At 54.3% G+C, this 26,418-nt stretch overlaps 1 protein-coding gene across 2 annotated transcripts in view; it reads left to right on the top strand.

Moving 5' to 3' along the window:
* FANCA (FA complementation group A) overlaps positions 1-26,418 on the top strand; it is a 28,922-nt gene that overhangs the window by 1,289 nt on the left and 1,215 nt on the right. Inside the window, exons 3-39 of one of the 2 annotated variants that reach the window (XM_075536952.1) lie at positions 350-443; positions 1,854-1,996; positions 2,126-2,221; positions 4,695-4,768; positions 7,564-7,682; positions 8,508-8,587; positions 8,719-8,752; positions 9,666-9,732; positions 10,458-10,570; positions 11,229-11,305; positions 11,680-11,821; positions 12,029-12,162; positions 12,826-12,978; positions 13,369-13,464; positions 13,548-13,604; positions 14,097-14,185; positions 14,662-14,722; positions 14,804-14,853; positions 15,326-15,402; positions 16,215-16,319; positions 16,559-16,689; positions 16,916-16,986; positions 17,154-17,250; positions 17,402-17,589; positions 18,043-18,139; positions 18,745-18,915; positions 19,747-19,820; positions 20,080-20,208; positions 21,046-21,130; positions 22,112-22,263; positions 22,720-22,822; positions 23,560-23,616; positions 23,711-23,815; positions 24,473-24,585; positions 25,154-25,298; positions 25,764-25,826; positions 26,148-26,253. In XM_075536952.1, coding sequence (XP_075393067.1) covers positions 350-443; positions 1,854-1,996; positions 2,126-2,221; positions 4,695-4,768; positions 7,564-7,682; positions 8,508-8,587; positions 8,719-8,752; positions 9,666-9,732; positions 10,458-10,570; positions 11,229-11,305; positions 11,680-11,821; positions 12,029-12,162; positions 12,826-12,978; positions 13,369-13,464; positions 13,548-13,604; positions 14,097-14,185; positions 14,662-14,722; positions 14,804-14,853; positions 15,326-15,402; positions 16,215-16,319; positions 16,559-16,689; positions 16,916-16,986; positions 17,154-17,250; positions 17,402-17,589; positions 18,043-18,139; positions 18,745-18,915; positions 19,747-19,820; positions 20,080-20,208; positions 21,046-21,130; positions 22,112-22,263; positions 22,720-22,822; positions 23,560-23,616; positions 23,711-23,815; positions 24,473-24,585; positions 25,154-25,298; positions 25,764-25,826; positions 26,148-26,253 — 3,748 coding nt within the window. The remainder of the gene's footprint in view (positions 1-349; positions 444-1,853; positions 1,997-2,125; positions 2,222-4,694; positions 4,769-7,563; positions 7,683-8,507; positions 8,588-8,718; positions 8,753-9,665; positions 9,733-10,457; positions 10,571-11,228; positions 11,306-11,679; positions 11,822-12,028; positions 12,163-12,825; positions 12,979-13,368; positions 13,465-13,547; positions 13,605-14,096; positions 14,186-14,661; positions 14,723-14,803; positions 14,854-15,325; positions 15,403-16,214; positions 16,320-16,558; positions 16,690-16,915; positions 16,987-17,153; positions 17,251-17,401; positions 17,590-18,042; positions 18,140-18,744; positions 18,916-19,746; positions 19,821-20,079; positions 20,209-21,045; positions 21,131-22,111; positions 22,264-22,719; positions 22,823-23,559; positions 23,617-23,710; positions 23,816-24,472; positions 24,586-25,153; positions 25,299-25,763; positions 25,827-26,147; positions 26,254-26,418) is intronic. The other variant, XM_075536954.1, reaches the window with a different exon arrangement.

The raw sequence follows: 26,418 nt of genomic DNA, 5'->3' as shown, positions 1-26,418 counted from the left end.
TGGAGATAAAATTAATTGGAAAACTAAGTGAATCATACTTCTCAAAAGGCTTTAGGAAGTCTCACTTTTTAAAGTCTTCCATGAAGAGTGGGTAGTGGGCTCTGCATTGAGCTGCTAACAGAAAGATGAGCAGATTGAAACCACCAGCCACTCCGTGGGAGGAAGGTGAGGCTGCCTGCTCCTGTAAAGATAACAATTTGAACACCCGATGCAGCAACTCTACTGTCTTAAACAGGATTGCTGTGGGTCAGAACTTACCCCATGGCAGTGAGTGAGCCCAGGAGGCAAGTGGTGTTTATGTGCTCACACAAAATTTTAAAAATGGAACCCTTTGTGTTTTGTTTTCTAGGTAGAAGGTCCTCGGTGTGAAAAATTGTGTCTCAGTAAATTGATTGACTGCGGCAGTTCTGAGGGCCACACAAGTCCTTCCAATGCATTTATAGGTGAGTTACAGGGTCATTCTGATACTTGGGATTAGAGAGGGCTTTTTATAGAGAGCAACCATGATTTATCTAGAAGGTTAAATTCTCCAAAAATAATGATTTTTTTTTTTTTACTGATGTGTGTATGAAGTCCCTGGTTGGCATAGATGTTGAAGCACTGCACCAATAGCTAGCCAAAAACTGGTGGTTCAAATTCTCCTGGAGCAACCTAGGAAGAAAGGCCTGGTGATTTGCTTCCAAACCCCGTGGAGTGGTTATACTCTGTACACAGTAGCTGACACCACCAACAATAACTTCTGTGGACATGAACTTTAAGACATGTATTTGGAGTTGTTTTTGAATCATTGTGATCCTATTGGTCAAAAATATTTTTACTCAGGATGGGCCCAGAGCACGTGGAACAGTGAAAAAAAGGTACACCTCATTTCAGGGACACTGTCAATATGAGGAGGGGCAGGCAGGAACCAGAACCAGGATATGTTTCCAGGTGCTTGTGTTCCACCCCACCCAAGTGTCTGAAAGACCCTGGGAAGTTCTTTTTATCACATAATGACATGTCTGAAAGAAGCATTATTTAATGAACAAGTTTGTTGTAGATTTGTAATAAATTGTATTTATGTAGCAGGCCAACCTTGACAACTGATTACTAAAGGCCATTGGTGAATGGCTTTTCATTACCATAATTTTATTTGTATTGCACAAATTATGCAGGGAGCCAAGCTCAGCTCAATCACACTCTTGTATGGGCTTTTGAATCAAGAAATAAGAACTTAAGGAAGTTCTTTTTTTTTTTTCCCCTCAGTCATTTTATTGGGGGCTATTACAGATAGTATAACAATCCATAAATCATTTATATCAAACTAACTTGTACATATGTTGTCATCATCATTTTCAAAACATTGTCTTTCTACTTGAGGCCTTTGATATCAGCTCTTTTTCTTCCCTCCCTCCCCAGTTTTCGAACTACTGTTACCTGTTCCCATCAACACCTCGTGATCTCACAGGCTGAGGTGTTTCTTCCATGTGGGTTTAGTTGTTCCCCTGCTAGGTGGTTTGACTTCTTCACTTAAGGAAGTTCTTGACCTCACCACAGAAATATAAATAGACCCTTTAATTTGGCAAGACATTGGCTTATGAATAAATCATGCTTATTCCTATTTCTATAAAAAGGTAACTGTGCCTTGTAAATAAAAGCAGAAATAAAGGCTCTTGTGGAAATAACTGGCTAGAAATTGGTGTTATTTTGTACCTTTCTACCATGAATTTTTTTCTTGACCACCAAAATTCACTACCATCCACTGGCACTGCTCATTAAAATAAGTCATGTTTAGCTTCAAATCTTGTGTTTTAATTTTGTAGCACGTAGCGGCATGTTTTAGGAGAAAAAGAATGCCATCTTCTGTGCTTTAGGTTCTGCATTGCAGGATCAAGCCTCCAGACTGGGGGTTCCAGTGGGAATCCTGTCGGCCAGGATGGCTGCCTGTGGCGTTGGGGAGATTTGCCAGGCCATCGGGCCGCCCAGACCTACGGAGCTGCTCGATGTCGAGCAAAGGGTAATATGCTAGCACAGAGGGGACACAGGAGCTAATCTGTACCTGTTCAGAAAATGGAGTGTTTCATTACCAGTATTCTATGTACTTGACTATTTAATAAACATGTTTTCTTAAATGTCTGTTTTTCAGAAGAAACTGTCTTCCTTGATAGAGATTACTCAGTACTTAGTGGCAAACAGCATGTTCTGCCGTCTTTCCTTCTGCCAAGAATTGTGGAAAATGCAGGTAAACATGAGCTGGTGTCTCCGACTCGGTGAGAAGTGTGGTGTGTGTGTGCGTGCGTGCGTGCTTCAGACCAGGACGGCACGGGACCGGGGAGTGTCTGGCTCTGCGGTACATGGGGTACTATGGGCTAGAACTGGGTCAGTGGCACCGAAACACAACAACACAATTCACTGATGTTTTAGTAATTGAAGTGGCTTCAAGAGTTGGTGGAGAAAGACATTACCTCTAAATAGAGGTTTCTACTAACTTTTCACGGCCCCTTGTATTTGAAACCAGTGTCAGCATCCGTTGTAGAACAATGTCATCGCCTCCGTGCCTGTTAGGGTTCAGTCCCTGTTTTCCCCCAACCTCCCGAGCCCTAGAAGCTCTAGTCCGGATACATTTCCCTGTGGTTGACACTTTGCACCTAGGAATCATGGTATGAGGCCTTTTGTGGCTTCTTTCACTGACGGTAATGTTTTCAAGGCCTGTTTGTGTAGTGACCATCCCTGTATTCTTTTTTTGTTGTGGATCAAGGGTGGGATGGACATTTAGAAAAACTTCACTATTATCATGTTATATCTAAACATTGACATGGCACCACAAGGTTAAAAAATAGTTTGATCTTTGTAATGCCTTCCCCCACTAGTTAGTGATTTGCCCAGCCTTTCCCTACCTATCTGGAGCCCTGTCAGAATAGTGGGTTAAGCATTGGGTTGCTAACTGCTAGATCAGTACTTCGAAACCCCCAGCCGCTGAAGTTTTCTACTCCCTGAAAGATTTAATAGTCTCAGAAATTTACACAGGCTGTTCTAGTCTGTCCCGTTGGGTTGCTCGGAGTCCTGATTGGCTCATGGCAGTGAGTCAGGTTTGGTTACCTGGTACCGTAAGCATCAAAGAGTTTTCAACCACTCTTCTGTTGATTTGGGGGGAGCTGGCATACTCTATCCAGTGGCAGGAAAGCTACCAAACAGTGTATGGGTTACATAGTGAGGGTGGGGTACAGAGGAAGGTGCAGTCTCTGCTACTCTGGTTGGGAAAGGGATCCTCTAAATGGCCAGGTATATTCCCCTGTCATCACTAGTGTTCGAATGGAATACATTGTAAAAGTATGGTGCTCAACCTTCACAGGTCTTACTGTTAGGTATATTACTATTCTCCAGGGCAGTATAGTAAATTCTCACTGCCATCCAGTCAATCCCTGCTCTGAGCGACCGTATAGGAGAGGAAAGAACTTACCCTTTGAGTTTCCGAGACTTTAAATCTTGATGGGAGTAGGCAGCCTCGTCTTTCGCTCGAGGAGCAGCTGGTGGATTTGAACTATTAACCTTGTGCTTAGGAGAGGAATCCTGGTGGTGTAGTGGTTGCTCATTAGGCTGTGATCCTCAAAGTCACCAGTCCTCAAAGTCACCAGTCTCTCCTTAGGAGAAAGACGGGGCTGCCCGTTCCCATAAACAGTTATAATCTTGGAAAGTCAGCAAGGCCAGTTCTACTCTGTCCTAAAAGGTCCTTATGAATCGGCATTGACTCAATGACAGGTTTTTGGTTTTTTAGGTAGCAGTTCAGTGAATAGTCCAAAGTGCCAAGAGGGCTCTTTCTATAGGAAACTCTTAATTTTAAAATTATGTATCTGATCTCTTTGAAAGTCTTGAATTCAGTAGGTTTACAGATTTCTGAAGGGTTGAAAGAACTCAAAGTAACTGCTTTGTGGTAGTAAGTCAGTTTAGAAAGTACATAGGAAAAGGGAAGAAGAAACTAAGGTGTTGTCCTGTGCGGTTTCTCCTACTCTTCTATGCACCATATATTGCAGAGTTTTTTGGTTCCTGGGGCAGGGTGTGGGCTCTGCACTCTGCTTACTTTCTACTTGGGAAAACGGGCAAACTAACTGTACATACCTGAGATGACACAGATATACACAGAGCAGACACCTGCATCTGACTAGATGGTTAAGAAGCCTTCCTGGAAGACTTTGAAGCTGCTCAGGTTTTAAGGGAAGTGTCGGTGTTAGCTGGGTGGAGCAAAGAAAACCCCGTGGCCACTGGGAGCAGCCCATTCTGACAGATCAGAGGGTTCCCAGCGGGTGTGTCAGTGCCCCAGGAGAGGGTTGTCCTCTGGGCAGGATAAGCCTGGCGAAAGGCCAGGTCATGAAGGGCATGTGTGCCAAGCTGAAGCGTTTGCACTCTATCCTGAAAGCTGTGAGGAGCTGCTGAAGGATTCTGAAGGGGCAAGTAAATGCAGTTCCGTTTGGTTTGTAAATACTGTAGGGGCCAGAAGCATCCGTGGCCTGGTGAGGGCGGAGAAGAGAACTAAAGGAAAGCTATTAGGACGTATCTGATGCTGGGTGACTCCGAAAGCTACAGTAGATGTAACGTATTCTACACGTGTGCTGCTTACTACCAATTAAGTTTCAATCTAGCATGGTGATTGCCACCCAGGTGGAGCGTCTTGGGGACAAGCTTGCATGTAAAGGGCTGATGGGACTGTAACTCTGCAGGATTCTCTGGTGCTGGAAGCTGTGTGGCATCTTCATAAACAGAATATTGTGAGCCTGCAAGAGCTGCTGGAAAGGTAATACACTATGATACATTAGTGTCACTTAAATGTTACAGTGGCTTATTTTTTGCAACCTAGTCCAGTGTGAATTATTATTTTTTAATCATTTTATTGGGGTCTCGTACAATTCTTATCACAATCCATACATACATCCATTGTGTCAAGAACATATGTACATTTGTTGCCATCATCATTCTCAAAACATTTGCCTTCTACTTGAGCCCTTAATATCTGCTGCTCGTTTCCCCCCCTCCATCCCGACTCCCCCTACTTCATGAACCCTTCATCATTCATAAATTATTATTACTTTGTCATATTACACTGTCCAACGTCTCCCCCACCTTCTTCTCTGCTGTCCATCTCCCAGGGAGGAGGCTATACGTAGATTCCGGTAATCAGTGTAAATTATTTATATTCCAAAGCCAACAGTGAACTTCAAAAAGGACATTATTATTTAAAGAGACTGGGAATTAAACTCCTTGTGCTGTAATGGCCCAGGGGCTTCTACGTTGGGCTGCTAACCCCAGTTTTGGTGGTTCAGACTCACCGGCTTCTCTGAAGGAGAAAGGTGAAGGTAAGCTGTCTGTTCTTGCTGAGATCGATAGTCTTTTTTTTTTTTTTAACATTTTATTAGGGGCTCATACAACTCTTATCACAATCCATACATATACATACACCAATTGTATAAAGCACATCTATACATTCTTTGCCCTAATCATTTTCGAAGCATTTGCTCTCCACTTAAGCCCTTTACATCAGGTCCACTTTTTTCCCTCCCTCCCCGCTCCCCCCTCCCTCATGAGCCCTTGATAATTTATAGATTATTATTTTGTCATATCTTGCCCTATCCAGCATCTCCCTTCACCCCCTTCTCTGTTGTCCATCCCCCAGGGAGGAAGTCACATGTAGATCCTTATAATCGGTTCCCCCTTTCCAACTCACTCACCCTCTACTTTCCCAGTATCGCCCCTCACACCCCTGGTCCTGAAGGTATCCACCCTGGATTCCCTGTGCCTCCAGCTCCCATATGCACCAGTGTACAACCTCTGCCCCATCCAGTCCTGCAAGGTAGAATTCGGATCATGGTAGTTGGGGGGAGGAAGCATCCAGGATCTGGGGGAAAGCTGTGTTCGTCAGAGATCGATAGTCTTGAACCCCTGCCGAGCAGCTTTACACTCTGTCCTATACAGTTGCTCTGAGGTGGAGCGGGCTCGATGGCGGTGTGTCCAATCATGCATACATATGTAATGTTTTCTTGGTACATCTTTTGTGATAAAGACATTTCAAAGAACTAAAGAGACATTCAGGTAAATACGGATGATAGAGCATGGATAGTTATTTTTATTCTCCCCTGCAGTTTGACGAAGAGTCAGGAAAGAGATTTTCCAAAAAGGCGGAATTTAAAAAGAAAGAAAAAGGCAGAACTTCCTAAAGATAGGAAGTGACAGACGAAGAGAACAAAAACAGAGTTTTGGGGGCCAGAAGCAGGTGGACCACTGGTGAACAACTTCATGCAACAGGGTGCAGAGAAGGGAAGCAACCCTCTGTACTTGACTCGTACAGTGCTCTGGAATTAAAGGCACTGGGTTCTGGAGGTGGAGGTGGAGGGGTGAGTGGCTAAGAGAACTGATGGAAAATATACTAAAGAATCATTCATTTGGAACCTTGGATTTTCTAGACAGTCAGGAACAAGCCCACCCCTCCCCTACCTTCCCCATAGCTTAAATTCTAGGTGAATCAGAATAAAAGGTGGGACAGTGGTGCATCTATTAAAATACTAGAAGAAACAATAGGAAAATACTTTTATAATCTTGAAGATGGGAAGCCTATGTGACAAAACTCAGAAGATTCAAAGGAAGATTAATCAGTATAACTAAGTTAACATTTTTCTACTATATGTACACCTAATATCAAAACACCTAAATATATATTCAGGACTGAAAGGAGAAATTCAATCATAGTTGGAGGTTTCAGCACCACATGATCAGCGATCTGTATAACGAGAAAGAAGATCCACAAGGTTGTAATGACACTACAAGCCAGTGGCACTTCCTGAAGCTTTAGATACTCCACCGAACAGTGGCATAATACACATCCTAATACACATCCCCTAGGATCATTTCCCCTGAAAAGAATAAATTAAAGAAGCGCGGTACTGTCTTGTACAGTAAAACTTCACAACACTGAAATAATTTAAAGTCAACTGCAATAAACGGACAGACATTCTGTGTTCACAGATCGGAAGACTTACCGTATTTCTGTGCATATAATGCATGCTCCAGCTCTGTAATGGATGTCTCGGAACCTGCAGTCCCTTTATGTGTTAGTTTCCTACTTGTGCTACATGTGTTATTCTTGTGTGTGCTATAAGTGAAAATACGGTCATTTTAAGGTGACCTGCACACAGCAAGCAATCGTTAAAATCCGATGGGGCTTTTTGCAGACATGGACACGCAAGGGACCCGGAATACCGAAACAGCCGTGAAGAGAAGACAAAGTCGGGAGGGGGCGGGGAAGGCGTGCGGGAGTGTTTCTGCCCCATTTCCACCCCTTCTCCAGGGCTATAGCCATCAAGACTGACGCAGGCCTAAGGATAACTACAGATCCATGAGCTGGAGTTGAGAGAGCTGCAGAGAAATCACCACGCTTGTGGCCATTTAGATGGTCAGCAAGCATCAAGCCCAGTGGGGAAAGATTCTGGGAAGTCCTTGGTGCCTGAGCTGTGGACGGAGGCTGTGGGCAGCTGCCAGTGCACACCCACGGGTCGCCGGTCCCAGTGAAGTGAGGGCTGAAATGCCGTATGTCTCCAGGCACTCGGATGTGCAGGCCCTGGTGGTGTGGCTGTGCAGGAGCCTGGGCCTTCTGTGTGAGCAGGTGGAAGCGCCGAGCCCATCCGCCGATGTGAGTGTTGCCAGGGCCGTGCTCACTGGTGAGTGCAGGCTCAGCCCGGGGGAGGCAGGGCTGTCTGCTCATGGCCAGCAGAGTCCATCAGGTCCTGGGGGCTATGATGGGTGGGTGGCATGATGGGGCTTCAACCACTGCACGCCACCTGTGCCCATGTGCTGGACCCAAAACATCCTCATCAGTGAGTCTTGAGAGGAGGCCTGTTCACACGGGCCGGGAACCACAAAAGATACAACCCTAGCAGAGCCTTTTCCCCAAATTTGGCTGCTGGTCTTGACTGCTTCTGACCCTTGCCGCTCCTGTAACCTGGTCCCAGATAGCTTAAAAATCTTTGTCTTTAGGAAATCTTTGAATTAAAACGAAAAACCAGAAAACTGGATTCACTAAAAAGCCTAGCAGTTTGTCATTCTGGGTGCACTGCAGCCATTCTGTCTGCCTTTTTGACTCCAGTCCCTGGGACCACGTCAACATTTTGAAAGGTGTGCGTGTCGGTGCTCTCCCCAGCAAGGGCCCCGAGCCTACAAAAAGGGCAGTGGACTTTGGAGATCAGCAGCAAAAGTCCCTGCAGGAACTCTTGAATGTAGATGGCAGCCCATGTGCTTTAAAACAAATCCTTACACTTGACTTGTTGTGGGTGTTTCTGTCTCGAATGGGATCCTAGAAGAGAGTCTGTGTAGATACTGTGATTGGATTGTCTGGTGTTGCTGATGGGCAGCCTTGTCCACCTCTGCCCCCATTCGCCCTGCCTCCGAAGCTATGGACCACTCATCTGCAGTGGTCACCCTCGGAGGTCTCTGCCTCACAGACGTGTGGACACAACTGTGTGTAAACCATTGCATGTTGTTTTCAGACTTCCTGCAGATGCTGGTATTGAGGGGATTTCAGGACCCTGCAGAAGGGAGGACTGTGGAGCAGGAGAAGCTCCCTCAGGTAGTAGGGGCTCTCAGGCCTCGCTCAGCCTGTGGACACCTGGCGCCCAACAGCCCCCTTATCCCCTGCCCTTGGGGACTGTGCAAGCTGGTGCCTGTGTGCTGCTCAGTGACGTGCCCATGTCCCCACAGGTCGCCTCTGAGGTCCTGCAGAGCCTCCTGGACAGTGAGTGTCTGCACCACACTGAGGCTGGGCCCCACACCTCCTGTTCCCATGCTGGGTCCTTTTCTGGGAGTTGTTAGGGGGACTCCCCTCCACTCTGTTCTGCCTCAGCTCCTGGGCCCAGGGTTTACTGAGGGGCCGTGGAAGGCATGAGACCAGGTGACCTGGGGTTCTGGGAATATTTCCTAATTTGCCTCTGCTGCCCTGAAGCCGGGCCCTGCAGTAAGTAACTGTAGGCACTTGTTCCTCGTGCCACGTGTGGATCTCTGAGAGAACACGTGCCCTTATGCCCTCGCTTCTCATTTGTTGGGCTCAGATCAAGTGCAGAGTCGTTCTCACCACGGAGTCTGACCTGTCCTCCACCAGGGAACAGACGTTCAGGGAGCTCCTGACTGGAGGAGAAGGGCCCTGGAGCTTGCTTCATCCTTTCCACACCTGGCCTGGTGTTGCACAAACTCCAGGCATGCCCCTGCCTCCGAGAAGCTGCAAGGGTTAGGTGTTAATTCTGGAAGAGTTTACCTACTCCTTTATCTTCGTCTCCCCAACGATAGCCGCCTCCCCGGAAGCCTCTCCACCCAGGCTGGGAGAACAGAGAACCGTGCACTTTAGAGGAGCCAGAGGGCTGGAGGTGGTTTTAGGGCAAGTGTTTGTGGGTGAGACAAGCAGAGGCCACCCCGTGGCTGGTGGCTGGGGACGTGGTGCCTTGCTCAGGGCTGAGTGTGGTCAGCGTGGTGCCTGTGTGTGGGTGGGTCCTTGTGTCATATAGTGTGCTCAGCCCAGGGCTATCACTGACAGCAGAGGACTGAGGACAGTAGCCGCCCATTGTCGAGACCCACAGGCACTGACAGCCCCGCTGCAGAGCACACCTCCCATGGGCTGTCCTGCAGCTCTTGGAGCTGACGTCTTTTTGCCCCAGGTGTCCTTGAAGCCCTGGCTGCCAGTGAGCAAGAGGGACCTGAAGTGCCTGGGGCTGCACAGTGCTGGTGAGTGGCTGTGAGCAATGAGGCTCTTTCCAGCAGTGGGTGCTGAACCTGTGCTCTGCTGCTGTGGCGTGTAGGGGCAGCTCAGCCTCCTGGGGTCTCCTTTTGTCAGCTGGGCCTGACCCCTTCCTCCACCTGCGTGTCCCAGGTCTCCTCTCTCCTCCTTCCCTGCTGCCATTGGGCCCCAAAGTCTCACCTCAGCCAACCATCAGGCAGTGGCCTGCCGGCGCTGCAATGGGTCGCCAGCTTTGACAGTCAGACTGCCCGGCGGTCTGCACGGTCAACCTCCCTTGATCTGAGCTGTAGCATCCTCGGAGCTCACCCTGTGGGAGGTGTGTGGCCTTCAGGAGGCCTGGCCTGTGTACCACCTGTCCCTTGGGGGCCTGGCCTATGTGTGGGCTCTCCCTCAGGGGCCCTTTTCCTTTGGTGGGTGGCCCAGCCCTCCCTCTCCCTCCTTCCTCCTCTCTGCTTCATGGGTCCTCCATCATCTTGGTGTCTTTTCTCGTTGAACCTGAGCCTTGGCTCCCTCTAGTCAGGGGTTGAAGATGTGTCCAGAGAGCCTGTCCAGGCTTTAAAGAAGGAGGGGCAGGGGTCTCCCAGGGCTGTGGGCTGTGCTGTACTGGCTGTACGTCCTCGAATGAAGGGACAGTTCTCGTCAGTGCTGATTCGCTTTTGACTTCAGGGGGCAGCCACTGCAGCTCCTCCTGAGCCCCCTCCCACATTTTCAGGCTTAACATGTTCAGCGGCCAGCTGTACTCCAGTATAATCACAACGGATGCGCCAAAGAGGTTTTGCACCCATGCCCTGACACAGATCCTCACCCACAGCCCTGTGCTGAAAGGTGGGTACCTGCTGGGAATAGGGATACAGTGACCTTGGTGGCATGCTCATGGCTGATGCACCATGGACCCTGGGCCTGACCCTGGCGTGTGGTCGCCGTGGACCCCCAGGGAATGACTTTTCAGAGGGAGTGCTCCCATCAGCTCAGAGGTGGGGATGAGGTGGGAGGCCTGCCCTGCCTGCCCATCAGCTCGGAGAGGAGATCTGGACTATAGCCGAGTCCAGAAAGGTAGGGCAACCTAACTCCACCGACATGGAACACGCTGCAGGTGGGTCAGGACACATCAGACTGCAGAGGCCACTGCTGGGTCCCTGAACTGTTGTGGTGTAAATGTCTTGTGCAGCTGCAACCTTCTTGAGTGTGTTCAGTGTGGGAGTGGTTGTACCATGACTGCCTCCAGCTTCCCATATAAACATGAGCTGTGGTGTGTCCCTTCCATGTAGACATGGGCTGTGGTGTGTCCTTCTCACTAGACATGGGCTGTGGTGTGTCCTTCCCAGGCTTGCCTGCCCCAGGCTCGTGGTGTGCCCCAGACCGTAGCAGACTTTAATGGTGCCTGACAGGAAAGGTCAGCCTCACTGAAGGAAACAGCGATGCGAGGTCATTTCTGACATTGGCGATCAGGTGCACCCTAACTGTGGTCTCTTGTCGAATGCAGCATCAGATGCTGTACAGATGCAGAGAGAATGGAGCTTTGCAAGAACCCCGCCTCTACTCACTGGGCTGTACCAAAAGGTGTGTGCTGAGCGTCCGTACCACTCGCTGCCTCACGCAGGTGGTGGGGTTTCAGGTGTGCGGCCCACGCCCTGCTCAGACCTTGTTCGCTCATGTAGGGATCGTTGGCACCTGGCACGCACCTGTGCTCACGTGCATGGAGTGGTGGAAGTGCTGCAGCCTCGGTGCCTTTCGGAGGGGCTGGGGGGGGCGAACCTGCTCTGATGCTAAGGACGAGGTGGGGGTGAACCTCCGCTGACAGCACTCTGACAGGCCACGCTGTGACGGCATTAGGGTGGGGATGTTAAGGGGGCTGGAGGATGAGCCAGGCTCTTGATGTTGAGGGGTGGGCGGCGAGCCTGGGCTGATGTAGGGAGGTGGGGTGTCTATTTCAGCTCCTTGTGCTGCTGAGCCCTGAGGAGCTCCTGGGCCACATGCAAGAGGTTCTGGATACGCGTGAGGTGAACTGGCGGCTTGTGCTCTCCTGCGTGTCCACTTTGGTCATCTGCCTCCCAGAGGCGAGGCGGCTGATCGGAGGTGGGTGTCAGTGGGGCTGTGACTTGGGTTCCCCTATCACCAAACACAGACCCAGGTGGCCCGTCGCTGGGGCGTGAGAGTGGTCTCAGCCTCTAGCGTACTGAAAGCCCTGCACCTGGGGGGGCTGCTGGTGCCTTTACTGTGTCCAGTTCTGTGGCTTCTCCCCACTGGACCCTGGGCCCTGGTGACTGCGGTGCTTCTCTCCAGATTGGGTGGCCCGCCTGGTGGCCCGCGCTTTTGAGAACTTCGACCCGGAGAGCTTGGTCCCCGCCTTCCTGATCGAGCGCCAGGCTGCGCTTGAGGGCCCCGTCTTCTTCCCAACTTACGCAGACTGGTTCAAGGTGGGTGCTGAGCGCCAGGCTTCCTGCACTGACACAGTGACTGGCAGGACTGCACAGGGCCAAGTGATGGGGGCGCCTCCAGGGAGAGAGGGACCACAGGAGAGAAGGACCACTTCAGGGGTCCTAGCGTCAGCTCTGCAGGCCTGCTGCCAGCACCCTTGTGATTATCTCCTGTGGGAGAGCTCCCGTCAACAGTGTGTGACCAGGGGCCTATGATGGGCAGTCTGGCCACGGGACTGGAGGACACGCCCGGTCCCGTGTCTCTGACTTTTCCTTCTATAATCCCTGCCTCTGCTGCCCCATGTCCATGGACCCCTTCCAGAAGGTGGAGATCGGTGCTGGTACAGAAACCCAGAGAGGCCCTACGCCAGTGCCCAAGGAGAGCAGGGCAGTGGCCTTGCAGCTTCCTCCCCTTGCCAGCTAAGCACCTGTGGGGCCTGTCTGGGCTCTGTTTGGGGCAGTACCGAGGTGCCTGGAGCCGGCCCTCCTCCCTCCGTGGGGAGCTATGGTCCCTGCAGGGGGCTGTGCTGTGTGCAGAGTTAGGGAGGCCTCGGGAGGTCCTGTAGGGCTAGCCCTGTGCTGTCCGGCTCCCTTGGCTGCAGACATCATCCTGTTTTGGTCACTTTCATGTCTGACTAGCTGTTCCCATTTGTGATCATTGAGGTTGGAGCGTCACTGCCAAGCTGCCACCTGTGTTCCCTCCAGGCCACGTTTGGCAGTGCCCGAGGCCCCCATGGGCGCAGCAAGAAGGCGCTGGTCTTCCTCTTCACGTTCCTGTCAGACCTTGTGCCCTTTGAGGGTCACCAGTACCTGAAGGTGAGGGCCACCAAGCTTCCCTTCCACCGCCAGTGGGGCATAGCCACTCTGACAGGACAGGTGGCTGTCCGTGGACACCTTGCTACTGACTGGTCCCTGGGCGTCCTGGTGTCTGAGGGCAGGCGTCACCCAGCTTTGTTAGGGACAAGTGGGTCAGATGTAGCCCAGCACCCAGCCTGCTACTCCCGTGTGCTCCTAGTAGATCCCGCTATCTGTCCAGGCTCAGATACTTGGCGGTGGCCCTGGCACCTTTCTCCTGGATGGGACCGCTCCCTCCTCTGCCCGCATCCGTCCCTGCAAGGCTCCCGCTGTATGTGTGGCTGCGGTTTCAGTGTGACCAGCCTGTGGGCAGTGAGCACAGTCTGGCTCACTGGACGCCTCCCCCCTCAGGTGCATGTGCTCCACCCGCCCCTGGTCCCTGAACGCCTGCGCCCACTGCTCACCGACTACATCACACTAGCCCGCACTCGGCTAGCCGACCTCAAGGTAAGTCAGTCTCCTGAACCTCAGTCAACAGACATGCCCGTCCATGTCGACGCTGCTTTGCTTACTCTCCTGTCTCCTCCAAGGTTTCCATCGAGGACATGGGGCTCTATGAGGACCTGTCGTCAGGGGGCCCCACTCAGGTGAGCATGCACCCCTGGTGATGGGAGGGGTGCCTGGGGCCCTGCACAGATGTGCGATGGCCCACACGGCAGTCATCGTTGACAGGACATGCTGACATGGCTTCCCCGAGGCCCCGCCCTCCCCAGGCCCCTGCCATCTCCAGGGTTGGTGTGGCTCAGAAAGGAAGCGATTTGGCATAACCACGTTGTTGTTGTTTTACAACAGCTTGGTCTTTTTCCTTCCTACCTGGAGCCTCTGGCCCAGGCCCCGCTCCCACTCTTAGGGAACAGACAGGGAGGTGGAAGGGAGCTCGGCTCACAGGACCAGAGGTGGCAGAGGAAGCGGCCTGGAGCCCCTGCCAGTGGTCTCGAGGGACAGGCTGCCTCCGGGTTTCAGAGGGCAGGGAGAGTGGGAAAACCCTGTCCTTTGTCCGGGCTTCACTGCCTTCAGGGTGCTTTGGATATCAGTCTGCTGCTGCACTATGTTCATCCGCCCTCCCCCACCCCCGGCAGCCCCACAGCCAGGCGTTCCAGGACGTCGAGAAGGCCCTGGAGGTGTTTGAGCACTCGGGAAGGATCCCGGCCACGGTGATGGAGGCCAGGTGTGTGTGTGTCTGGACGCAGCTGCAGGAACCCACGTGCTGAGCACAGCCAGTGAGGCCGGCGTTTGGCTGGGAGCTCCCCTGGGGAGGCTGTGAACTGGGTTGTGGGCCTGCCTGGCACAGGTGCCTGTGGGGCAGCTGTGGAGCCTGACCTTGCTGTACAGGACAGCGGGAGCCTGGGGAGTGGGGGCTCACTAGTCAGATTTCCATGAACTTGGTTTGGTTCCAAAACACCTTGGACCTGGTTGGTCTGTGTGGGACAGCCTCTGAAGACCATGGTGCAGAGGACTTGAATTGCTGGCCATCCCCAGACATGATAATCGGCTCCAGGGGAAGCCTTACAGTGGCCTGACGTGGGGCCAGCTGTGGGCCTGCTGGGTGCAGAGGGGGCGGCTTCTGGGGTTGCAGACAACCTTAAACATGGGGTGCTACTTACGGTGCCCATGCATGTCTAACCACTGGCTCCTCTGTTACAGCATCTTCAGGAGGCCCTACTACCTGACCTACTTCCTCCCTGCCCTGCTCAGGCCACGTGTGGTCAGTATGCTGCCCATCGAGTACGTCGCCCGTGGGAGAGTGTGCCCTGTAGAGCCTCATCTGTTTTTTTCCTCTTCATAGCTGCCCAAGACCCCTGATTCCCGTGCAGCCTTCATTGAGTCCCTGAAGAGGTATGAAGCCACTTGGGCCCTTGGCTTCTTGACAGTGAGCAGAATGACACATCACCATGTCTTCATAGAACTAGTCGGTTAGGGTTAGCTGGGAAGGTTGCTTGCCTCACTTTCCCCTCTCAGGGCTCCACGTCACAGTGTGCAGCAGATCTGGGCCTGAGCTTGGAGCCCATCCTCTGGGCATAGCTCACAAGCTCTTGCTTGCGCAGCTGACAGGTAGAAGTTCTGCTTGTGTGGGCAGTGTGTCCACACATGCCTGTCCATCCGTGGGCCTGGCTCTCTGAGCTAGCCACATCACAGCCAGAGTCTCAGGGCCATGTGGTGTTGACTTCGTGGTTTAAATCTGTGTCCCAAGCAGGCCAGCCTGCGCTCATGTGGTATTATGTCACTTACTTCTTCACTGGTGGCTGGATTGGGAGCCGGAACATTCATTCAGGTCACAGTTGGGCTGACTTGTTTCTTTTTGATGCAGAGCAGATAAAATTCCTCTGTCGCTGTACTCGGACTACCGCCATGCCTGTTCTGCTGCTGACCAGAAGAAACCAGAAAGTAAGGCCACCCAAAAGCCAGCCCACTCTCTCTCTCCCTGGTCCTGAACACGCCAGCATATCACTGCATGACCCGGGGTCACTGGGTCTCACAGTCTCTCCCTTGGTGGCATGAGGTGACTTGGTCTCCTGGGGACTCTTTCGGCCAGGCTGGATGCTGCTGCTTCTCCCTGGCTCTCCCACACCTCACTGGGTCACTGCACAGGCCGAGTGAGCTGTGGAGGCAGCGGGAGGGAGGGCTCAGCTGTTCGCCTCTTCCACTCACACGTCTGCCCTGGTCTTGTGCCTTGCTCTGAGTGTGTCCTGTGCACACAACAGCCCCACAACAGTCACCGCCTCCCTGTGCCCTGCACTCACCCTCATAAGGCTTCTGTGAGCGGGAGCGGAGCCTTTCCTTTCTGTGCTGCTGGCCCAGCCTGCCCCGGTGGAGTCCCCCGGGGCAACTGTGCTGCTGTACAAGGGGAGCGCTCACTGCTTGTGCCAAAGTGACTGTCCTTTTGTGATGTGAAGGTCTCGTAAGGGTTTGACCATCGCCTCCCTCTGGGTGTGCTGCTGTCCGTCTCTGTGAGGGATAGGAGGGGTGGCGTGGTCTCTCTGGACCCCACTTCAGTCTGTCTCCTGTCGGAGAGGCAGGCAGATGCAGGGGGCCGGCCTTGCACGTTGTGCTGTGCCCGCATGCTCCCCTTGCGTGCTTGCCTCTGTTCTGGGATGTCCTCTCTGCTGTGACAGGCTGGGAACGGAGAGCACTGTGGCATTGGTGGTGCTCTGCAGGTGACAGACGCAGGGCCTGTGCTGACGGTGTCTTCTCCACAGGCCCCATGGAGAAGGCTGAGCCCAGCACTCCCGGCTCCCTGGGTGCATTGGAGGCAGCCCTGGGGACATTTCAAGCTGCTGTGGCAGACCCTGCGCAGGAGGCCGGTGAGGACATGCCGGACCGGGCTGGGCAGAGCAGGAGGTCTGAAAGCTTGTGGGCTGCCTGCGGCCTTTGTGGTGTAGAGATGTCTGCGTGGTGCCCATGCTCCAGTGGGAGAGCACGTGTGCTCAGGCTGGTTGATGAGGGCTGGGCTGTGGGGAACTCAGGGTGAGGGGTACACGTCGGGCAGGAGAAAGGCTGTCTGCAGCCAGCATGGCCTCAGCGCCTCCTTTGCCACCCGCAGCTGTGTCTGCCCATGTTGCCGTCATCTCTGAGAGGCTGCTTGCTGTCCTGGAGCCCGGTGACACCCCCGCCGACGTGCCAGTGATCCCGCTTGATGTCCTCTCCCCAGAGCTTGGGCAGCCACAGCAGGAGGTACATGGGGTCACTGTGTGGTGAGCGCTTGCAGGGACATGGGGCGCGTTGGCATCTGCAGGTGATACTGTGTTCTGAGAAGGGGTAGTGTTTTTATGAAAATCCCAGGCTGCAGTCTCAGGTGCTCTCCGGGCGGTGGTACCAGGCCTCCCCGACTGACTGACATCCATCCCCTCCGTCTGCCCTGGGCTCGGTGCCACAGCCCAAGTGTCCTTGTCTCCTCCAGGCCGTGGGTCTCCTGCTCACCTGCTTCTGCCAGAGCCTTGTAGCCACCTCCAGCTCCACCCCACCACAGAGGTAAGGCGCCTGGCAATTTCAGGGGTCGCCCTGTCCTGCTCAGGTTGGGGTTTTCCCTGCTCCTGGGACCGTGTGGGCATCTGGGCAGCACAGGGGATACATGGACCCAAGTCTGGCAGCGTCCCTCAGGGAGCGAGACACCAGGCCTACACCACTCACTGTTGCAGACAGGGCCCCTGGGTGGAGCTCTTTGTAAGGCTGCTGTGTGGACGCGCGGTCCTGCCTGCTGTGCTGACCCGCCTGTGCCAGCTGCTGCTCCATCAGGTATGTCCTTGTGTGGCCACCTGCCCCTGGGGCACGGGGATGTGGACCAGTGAGTGGGGGGGTTTGTTTCACCAAGGCCCACCTGGAGAGTGCCCCTGTCCGGTGACAGCCTACCCCTCCTCTCCTGGCATGCTCCCTCTGTCCACTCCAGGGACCCAACCTGAGTGCCCTCCACGTGGTGGGGCTGGCCGCGCTGGCTGTCCACCTGAGTGAGATGGGGCCGGTGCTTCCACATGTGGACCTGGGCCCGCCTGCCTCCGCCCAGGGACTTTCCGTAGCTGCCTTCCTGGACATGCTGCTTCCCTGCAGGACTGGGGAGTCCCTGCTCCTCTGTGGGAGGTGTGTCCATCTAGACCTGGTGTCCCAGGCTCCACTGGGGGTCTGGTGTCAGTGGGGGCGTGTGGGTGCATTTGTGGGTGTATACAATGATGAAATCCCATTGTTTTACCATTTTAAACCCATGCATGTCATTGAGTGTTTTCTCAGTGTCATGGTGACCACCGTTGCCCCTGTAACTGCACCTCCCTGTCCCTGGGTGTGGCATTGGTGTGGGCAGAGGAGTCATGCAGAAGTTACATCCGAGGTGGCCGTGAGGCTCAGTGTCACATGAGTCTGAGCCTGCCTTCCTCGGCAATATAAGCCGAGCCCTCCACATGGGCTGTAAGAGTGGGCCCTCCTCACCTGATCCCCACTGTATTCCTCGCTCTGGGGCCACGTGTTCACAGCCCCATCTAGAACTTACGACGTCATTCCAGAGTCCCTCCAACCCATGTGCGGTGTCTCTTCTCACAGGTTCTGTACGGCGGCCATTGCTTATGTCTTGTGCAAGTCTCCCTCGGCATCCTCTGCCACTGGGCATGGGCGACTCTCGCCCAGGCTCGTGAAGAAGGTGGGTCTCTGTGGATAAGGGCTGATGGGAATGGTCCAGACCATGAGAGACAGATGTGAGCTGTGTCTGTGCAGCCTGCCGAGTGACCATGTGACCCAGTGGGCAGCCTCAGAGGGGACGTGGCAGGAGGGGCGGGGCCTTCTGATTCCCTTTACGTGGGAACTGATGGAGAAGCCCTCTAAGTGCAGATTCCTAGGCTCTCCCAGGAGCTCCAGGAATGGAGACTTGCTGCAGCTGTAGGACCCCCAGGGGGTCGTGGCCTGAGCTCATCACTGCCTGCCAGCTGCACTGTGCAGCGCTCACACTGCCCTTTAGGGTCTCGCAGTGCCCGGCACCCGACACAGGTAGCCATCTGGAGGACGCTGTCTTGTCAGCACTGACGGGCTCTTTTGCCAATGAGGAACTGGTTGCTGGATATGCTGAGCCAATGTGTGCAGTGGCTTATCTCTTGATGGGAAAGGAGGAGCAGTCCGTCCATGTGCAAAGCCCTGCCTGGGAATATTTTGCTGCGAAGGCAAACTTTGTAAAGAAGCAGCTAGAATCAGAACGGGTGGAGGTTCGGCGAGGTAGGTGTGCAAGTCTGACCCAGAACCTGGCTTCTTCAGTTCCAGTTTGTCGTGTTGAGACTGTTCCCCGAAGCTCAGGAGCCCTGCTCTGTCCTGGGTGACATTCCCTGGAGGCCCCTGTGCCTGCCTTCTGTGGACTGGACCAAAGCTGCGCTCCATCTGTGGAGACACAGGGCTCTCCGACAGCTGCTGAAGGAGAGGGAGTTTGAGGTGATAGCCTGCTGCGCCTTTTCTCTTATGCCTTTGCTGACTCACGGGTTTCCCTGCAGAGTGAGTGCTACATGTCCTAGGACAGGCGTGAGGGCGGGCCGTCGTGATGTTGTGAGAAACGTCACAGATACCCTCTGTGCGGTGCACTCTTGCTCCTACTAGAGACATTTTACAGAAAGTTCCCAGGGTGATTACAATGTCATTAAGGATGCTATCAGGGTCATGAGGAGGATCCTGGCCTCTAAGCCACGGCTGGGAGCTTGCCACACTTCAGAGCAGACCCCTGGGTGCTTGGATGAATGTCAGGAGACACCCACTGCTACCATCCCTGCCAGCATCCCCATGAACTCCCCGAGAAGCACAATTACCAATGTCACCATCACCATGTCCGCCAGAGTCTTTGACATCTCAAACTGCTCTGCTAACATGCACAACTCCTCCAAGAATCCAACCCCCAGGTTCCCCAGTAACACCTCTGCCAAAGTCCCCCTCACCTCTCCCAAGAGCAGCCCCACATACTTCCAGTCACATCCCTTCACATTCCCCGCTGGCTTCCCTACCAACGCCCTCAGTAGTGCCACCAATCAGCGTTTCTTCCAGCACTCCCACCACCGGCGTAGGCTGTCCTTCTCGGCCACTCCAGTGCTACACCTATTTCCTAGGCTCTCAATTTCCCAGATGGTTTTGATCTTTTTTGCGGGGGAGGGGGGGGGAGTCTTTATTGCTAATTACTAACTGCAAGGAAGAGTAAGGAGGCCAGCACTGCCCGGAGTCGGGAGCAATGACACAGTTGGCTCCAGCCCTCAGGTGACACAGCTCCTTTCTGCTCAGTTAACGTACAGAGACTGGCTGCAGCTGGAACTTGGCATTCAGCCACAAGCGGATATTCTCTCGGACGCGGAAAGGTAAGTGCTCAGGGTGTGCATGTGCCGGACTCGGACTAGGAAGGCAGTGAGGGGCCCCTGTGTTCTGAGGTTTCATCTGCCACCTCAGCAGCCATGTGGCACAGGTGTGCTTTTACAGAGGTCACCATGGGAACTAGACCTGAAGGCCTCACCAGCCCCCCTCAAACTTCCAGCAACATCCCTCTCTGAATTGCACTTGCATGTGCTCCAAGCATGGTGCTCACCTGTCTGCTGGTGCCAACACCTGTTCTCTGTGCAGGCAAGACTTTCACCAGTGGGCTATCTACCAGCACTACCTGCCTGAGCCCATCGCTGAGGGGGGCTGTGGCGGAGACCTGGAGGTAGCCTGCAGGATCCTGACCGAGGCGATGATAGACCACTGCCAGAGGTTAGCATCTGTGTGTCTCCAGGGGTCTGGGCCAGCGCTGGGGAGATCCCCAGGGCCACAGTCAGACTTCTGCCATAGGGCATCGTGAGAAGACGGAACAGGTGTTCACAGGGCCACAGTCATGTCTGCAGCTGAATGGGAGTGTCCGTGTAGGGTCCAAGTTTAAACAGAGACACATGGCAGATGGTGGGGCGAGGAAACAGCCCCAAGATAATGGTGCTGGACTGTTGGGTGCAAGATGGGAGAAGTGGGGGGAGGCTACAGAAGAATGGGGTGTGAGGGCAGGGGTGGCCTGACAGGAGCCCTCTGTAAAGAGTCTAGTTTTATTTCAGTGGTGTTGCTTGTGCGTCTGGTGACACCTCTAGGAATCCATTGCCAGCTTCCAGGTGATGAAGATTGACCTTTCAATTTCACCTAGGAAGGAGCTTTGATTTGAGCTGTTGTGGTCTTTGATCCATGTTTTAGTTCGTTTCTTATATTCATGTTCCTCCATTGGCATGTGGCGGGTGAGTGGTGCCCGCACCACGAGAGAGGGCATCTTTACGCCCTGCCCTTGCAGGGGAGACACATCCCAGTGACTGACTTCCTATGAGGCCCCACCCTGGCACACCTGATTGCAATTCCACCTTATCACGGTGTGAAGCTGCGTGTGTCTGGGTTCCCTGTGCTGGTGTTTGGTCCACAGGTGTGTTGTGTGAGTCCTTTGCCAGAGGCACCTTTGAACCACAGTGGTCACTGGGGCTCCCTAGGTGTGCCTATGCCGTGCCAGGAGGGTGGGGAAAAGTGGAAACCCAGCTTGGCAGTCACTGAGGAGGTTTTCCCTGTGCTTCCCTCTAGTGCCCGGGGCCAGGAGCATCTGGAGAACCCTGATTTGGTCCGGAGAGGCCAAGTGGTCCATCTAGATATTCTTTGCAGGTTGCAGGTGAGTTAGAGAATCCCAGCATGGGTGACGGGTCCTGTAGAGACACATCTGAATGCATTAACTGCACAAAGGCCCCCCCATAGCCTGGCAGAATGAAGACTCTGGCTCCCAAGAAGCTGAGGCCAGACCGCGGGTTTCATTTCTTTTATCCTTTTATAAAATTTTATTTTATTGGGGGCTCTGACAGCTCAGACCATGGTTTCTGTGCACTCATCCATGGTGGACACCACAGAGCCCAGAGTCACAGTGTGCAGCCTCCCCTATGCCACATCTCTGTTTACACGAGCTGGCTTCTGCTGGCTCTTGGTGGCTCCAGGTGCAGGTCAACTCTGAGAAGTGGCAGGACGTGAGAGCCCCAAGATTTTGGAGGTGGAACTCTTCCTCAGGGTGGCCATTGACACTGTGTGACTGTCAGGTCAGGTCCTTTTCACCCAGCCAGACCCAGGGATTCAGGGCGAGGACCACTTGCTGCGGGTGGGAGTCAGGACGTATGCAGGACAGACTTGCTGCCCGATTGCTGCCAGTTAGTGACGCAGCGCTGGTCACGCAGCACTGCGGCAAGGCTGGCACGGCTTTACTGGTGACGGTGATGTGGAAGGCCACATCCCGTCCTGGGAATATGCCCAGGAGAAGCTGAGTGCCACACACGGGCTGTGACTATTTAGGAAGGCTGGTGCACTGCAGCCACCCCTGTACTCATCCTCGAAAACACGCTTGGAAGCAGGCACACCTGTGCATGCGTGCATGCACACTTGCTCCCATACACACATGCAAACATACTTGCTCACCCATCTCAGCCCTGGATGCAATGTGATGGGAAGCCGGGTAACGAGCACAGGTATTTCTGGCTTGGTTTTGTAGCTTTTTGTAGGTTTCGAATACTTTCCTAAGATGACTGCTTGCAGTTTCATATTTCAGTGTGCTGGGTGCAAGCCCCATCCCGTCGTGGAGAGGACCCCGTCACCCTCTGGTCTTTTCTAGGAAATGGTTGCTGAGCTGGAACTGAGGCAGAGTGGCACTGCTGGGAGACACTTCCTCTTTGAGGTCTTCCGCAGACGGCTGCAGGCGCTTGGAAGCACAGTGACGGTGGCCAGCCGCCTGCTGAGGCAGCAAGAGCTGCTCCTGCACAAACGGTACTGGTGGGAGAGCCCTGTGGGCAGTGCTAGCCTACCAGTCCTTATGTCCTGCCTGCCCCCACTGTGGGGGCTGTTTGTCACAGCGCCCCCTCAGCTCCGGGTCTGGCAGCAAAACCCTGACTGTTGAAGGGTCAGCTGATGGAAAATGTAACAAGAGGAGGGAGCAGAGGTGCTCGGGACGTCCACTGCAGCTAAGTGTATGCAGGAGGAATACAAAGTGACCACCCTCCCACTCCAGAGGGTCCTTCAGCACAGGCAGTGTGCTCACACTGGCCTGGTGTCCACTCAGGACAAAAATGGTTTTGTCAACATATTTGAGTGTGCCCGGAGTCATGCCAAGTAGGAGCAATTGACACCTTGTGTGTGCGGGGTGGTGGTGGGGGTGGCGGGTGGCAGTCTAGGAAGGGAAGCGGGGAGCCGGGCCTCCACCACTAAGCACCTCTTCTCTCCCAGGATCCTCCTGAGCTTGCCTCCCACTGTGCTCTTCGCCAGCCTCCAGGGGCAGCCAGCAGCTGTGGACTGTGCTGAGTTCTTGCACTGGGTCAATTCTGAGCTGGTGGGTGCAGTGCGCTCTGTACCCCTGTGCTCTCGGGGGGAGGGGGGCGGGAGTATTAGGTGGCTGGGCGCCTGGGTACCGTCCATGATCATTCCTTTTGGACTTGCTGAAGGGCAGACTGACAGTCCTTGGCCTTGGCTCTCCTGCTCACAGAATGGTCCAGCTTGAATCACTGGGCCTCCACTGGTGTGGTTCTTCCGCTCTGGAGTGTCCCAGGCTTCACCCACCATGACCTGCCCTATCTCACCTTAGGCACCTGTCCTGGGTACATAGGTTACATACCAACAAGGTTGCTGCTCTCAAGTAACAAGAAGGTGAAGTTCTAGGGAAGCAGAGAAGGGATCCCAGCAACTTCATTAGTTGTCTGCCAGCTGCTGTGTGCATGGTCAGCTGGGGGGGGGGGGGGGACATTGTGCACAGGTGGTTAGATGGGAAATAGAGAGGGATATCATTCAAATGGTTGGGGTGGGGAACACTTCGTTCACAGACAGGTGGGGAAGTGGCAGAAAGGAGCTCAGAAGGCAGATGCCGCCCTCAGCAGCAGGGAAAGCATTCCACTCAGACCATCTGTCCACTGGGCCCTGCATCTGCATCTAGGCCAGATATGAGGAGGCTGGGATGCAGGCATATCTTCCCAAGTCAGCTTCCACAGTGGGCCCTTGACAGAATGTCATGTGCACTGTGGACGGTGGTCCCTGCCCTCTCCTTTCTCACTGGCTTCCCGGTTTGTTTCACAGAGAAACTTCTGCCATGGGGGTGCCCTGACTCACGACATCACTGCCCACTTCTTCCGGGTAACACTCTTTCTGAACCTTCTGGCAACATGTGCCTGCTCAGCCGTGTTTAGGAGACGTCAAGCCAAGTGCTGAGTCCCACATTGTCGCCTAGGGGCTGCTGAGCATATCTGTACGTGATGAAGACCCGTCCTTGCTGGTCAGCCTGACCCTGGCAGCTTTCCAGACAGAGTGTCCGATAATCCTGATCTCTGCCCTGGTAAGCCTGGGCTGCCTGCCCGAGGGGCCCAGGATATACCACCTGGGATCCTGACTGGCTGTCTCCCTATCTGTGAAGTCCCCCTCAGGGCTGTTTCAGAGCCGGTGAGCTGGTGTGGGGCAGGACAGGCACTCGTGGGGACACACTGGACACTTAGGTTAGTGGTGCTCAATCCAGTTCCACGTGCACTGAGCAGTAGCTTGGAAGCTCGCCTCTGCCTCCCTGAGTAGAACCGACTGGCTGGTAGTCTCCCGGATGCTGCCTCAGCTGCCTGGCTTTCACGTGGCCCGACACTCCAGGCACAGGATGTGTGCAGGACAGGTAGAACACCAGGAGACCCAGTAGAGACGCTCCTTTTCTCTCCGCGAGTACAAGCCCCCAAATTGTCTGGAGCATTTTGGCTTGTAGCTGAGCAGGGCAAGTCATTAAAACACCCACTCTCAGACTGTTGCTGGAGACCTCTGAAGTCTAGGCCAGGGGTGCCCCTATGGGCAATGACTCCCAACTAAGAGACTACTCCACCAGAGGGTCAGGTTGCCCCACAGAGCTGTGTGCACCCGAAGGAGATAATGACCCTCGATTTGATGACACACACGGAGCTAGTAGCATCAGGAGGCCCCTGGTCACTCAGGTTGATGCAGGGCCCTCACTCCTCAGCTGTGGTGGCCACGCCTGGAGCCAGTGCTCACATGCCAGTGGAGACAGCACCTGCAGAGGCCCCTGCCTCGAGGACTGCAGCAGCTAGCGGAGGCCCGGGCCCTGGCTTGGAGGTGAGCGTTGTTTCCTGGATGGGGCAGCCGGTTGCTGGGGCTTGTTCCAAGCCCAGGACTTTGGAACCCTTGGCAGGCCCGCTGTAAAAGGCAATGACCCCACACCTCCCCACCCAGGCTGGGAGTGAGGCTCCATTGTGTTCTGGGAAAGAGCTATCCCAACCGCCTGCCCCTGCAGACAGGGAGTCCAGGGCTATGCCCCGGGGGAAACTGGCTATCCGGGCTAGACTTGGGTGGTGCAAACTGCTCTGAGACCCAGAGACTGCCACCAGTACTGCTGAGGCCCTCTAGGTCAGTGGTGCTCATTGACTCGCTCAATCCAGTTCCATGAGCCAGAGCTCACGGTGCAGAGGCTTCGCCAGTGACCAATCATACACACCCTACTGCACTGCCCTGGTGGACTGAGGGCCCAGCTCCACCCATCCTTCCCTGCCCGCCATAGCCTTAGGGGGTCCCTTCACGGGGCTTAAACTTTCCAGGATGCTAAAGGCCCCTCACTGGTGCCGTGGGAGCTGGGAAGCTCATAGGCCATGTTGTGGTTAAGGCCTGATACTGTCTGTTTCCCAAGCTGTCTCTCCCTGGACACGGCCCCGCTTACCCCAGCCAGCCAGCCTTCCTGGGTCTCTGCAGCTGCCCTGCACTTTGTCATCCAAGAAGGCTGGAGGGAACCAGGCAAAAAGGAGCTGCAGTGGCTGGACTGGCAACAAGAGGAGGCAAGAACAGCTTTATCCGTGTTCTGACCAGCAAGGATAAGTGGGTCTGGATGGTTCACTGCTTTGGCAAGGGAAACTGTCCATGGGCTTACACGTGATTGGGCTCCCCAGGCCTGCTGGTGAGAAGGTGGTCTATACTGAGCAGGGGTCCCCATGGTGATCTGCTCCAAGCTCCACATGGACTGCAGAGTCCCTGCAGGAGCAGCCTGGCACCATGTATGTGTGGTGCCAGCCTGGAAAGCACAACTGCTCATGGGTTCCCCCAATACCAGGAAGGCAGAGGTGTAAAGGCCCTACCCGCATCCTAGGAGGGCAGGCAATACAGACCCTTGGGCTGGGGAGTGGGCCAAAGATAGCTTGTCTAAGGGCACCTGATGGGAGGAGGAAGGATCCTCCTGTCCCAGCGCGGAAAGCAGGCTCCGAGGTCTCAGCTGTCAACACTATGTGCTTCCCCTACCCCTGCAGGTGCTGCTGTTCCTCCTCTTCTTCGCCATGACGGGTCTGCTCTCAGCACAGCTGACACCACATGTGAGTCGTGGGGCCAGTCCTGGGCCCCTTTACTGCTTTCTTCACAAGCAAGGAGAGCCCCGGCAGCCAGCACCATTCCCCTGCCACACAGCCCTGCCTGGGCCCCTCATGTGGGTGTCACCTCGTGAAGCCTGTTGAGTGCCGCTCCATGGAGCGGCCTCTGCCTGCAGTTGGGGTGCTAACCAAAGCAGCCGGCTTGATAGCTAAGGTGTTCTGAGCACATCCCCCGCCCCCCAAGTTGGAGGTCAGGGTCTCCTGAACACCCTCCTGACCTGTGATCAGGCCCCGAGCATCTGACCAGCGCCCCCTCCCACACTGCAGGAAGTCAGTGATCCTCTGAGGGCAGTGGATGTCTGTGTTGCCATCGCTGAGTGTCTGCAGAAGAAGAGGACAGCCTGGCTGGCACTTTTCCAGTTGACAGAGACGGGTGAGGCCCTTGGCAACCATTAGGTCTCTTGGTTCTACCAACTCATTCTCAGTGCAGTGGGTCCCAGGGTGCAGGGATGCAGAGTGGGTATGGCTCTGCGGACACTGGGGTGCATCCCCACTTTGCAAAGTCCTATTTGGAAGCAACTTCCCAAGTGGCAATGAA

This window comes from Tenrec ecaudatus, chromosome 18 (genome assembly GCF_050624435.1).
Source record: "Tenrec ecaudatus isolate mTenEca1 chromosome 18, mTenEca1.hap1, whole genome shotgun sequence".
Lineage (NCBI taxonomy): Eukaryota > Metazoa > Chordata > Mammalia > Afrosoricida > Tenrecidae > Tenrec > Tenrec ecaudatus.
The sequence above is the reverse complement of the archived record's forward strand: the minus strand, read 5'-3'. Positions and strand labels throughout refer to the sequence as shown.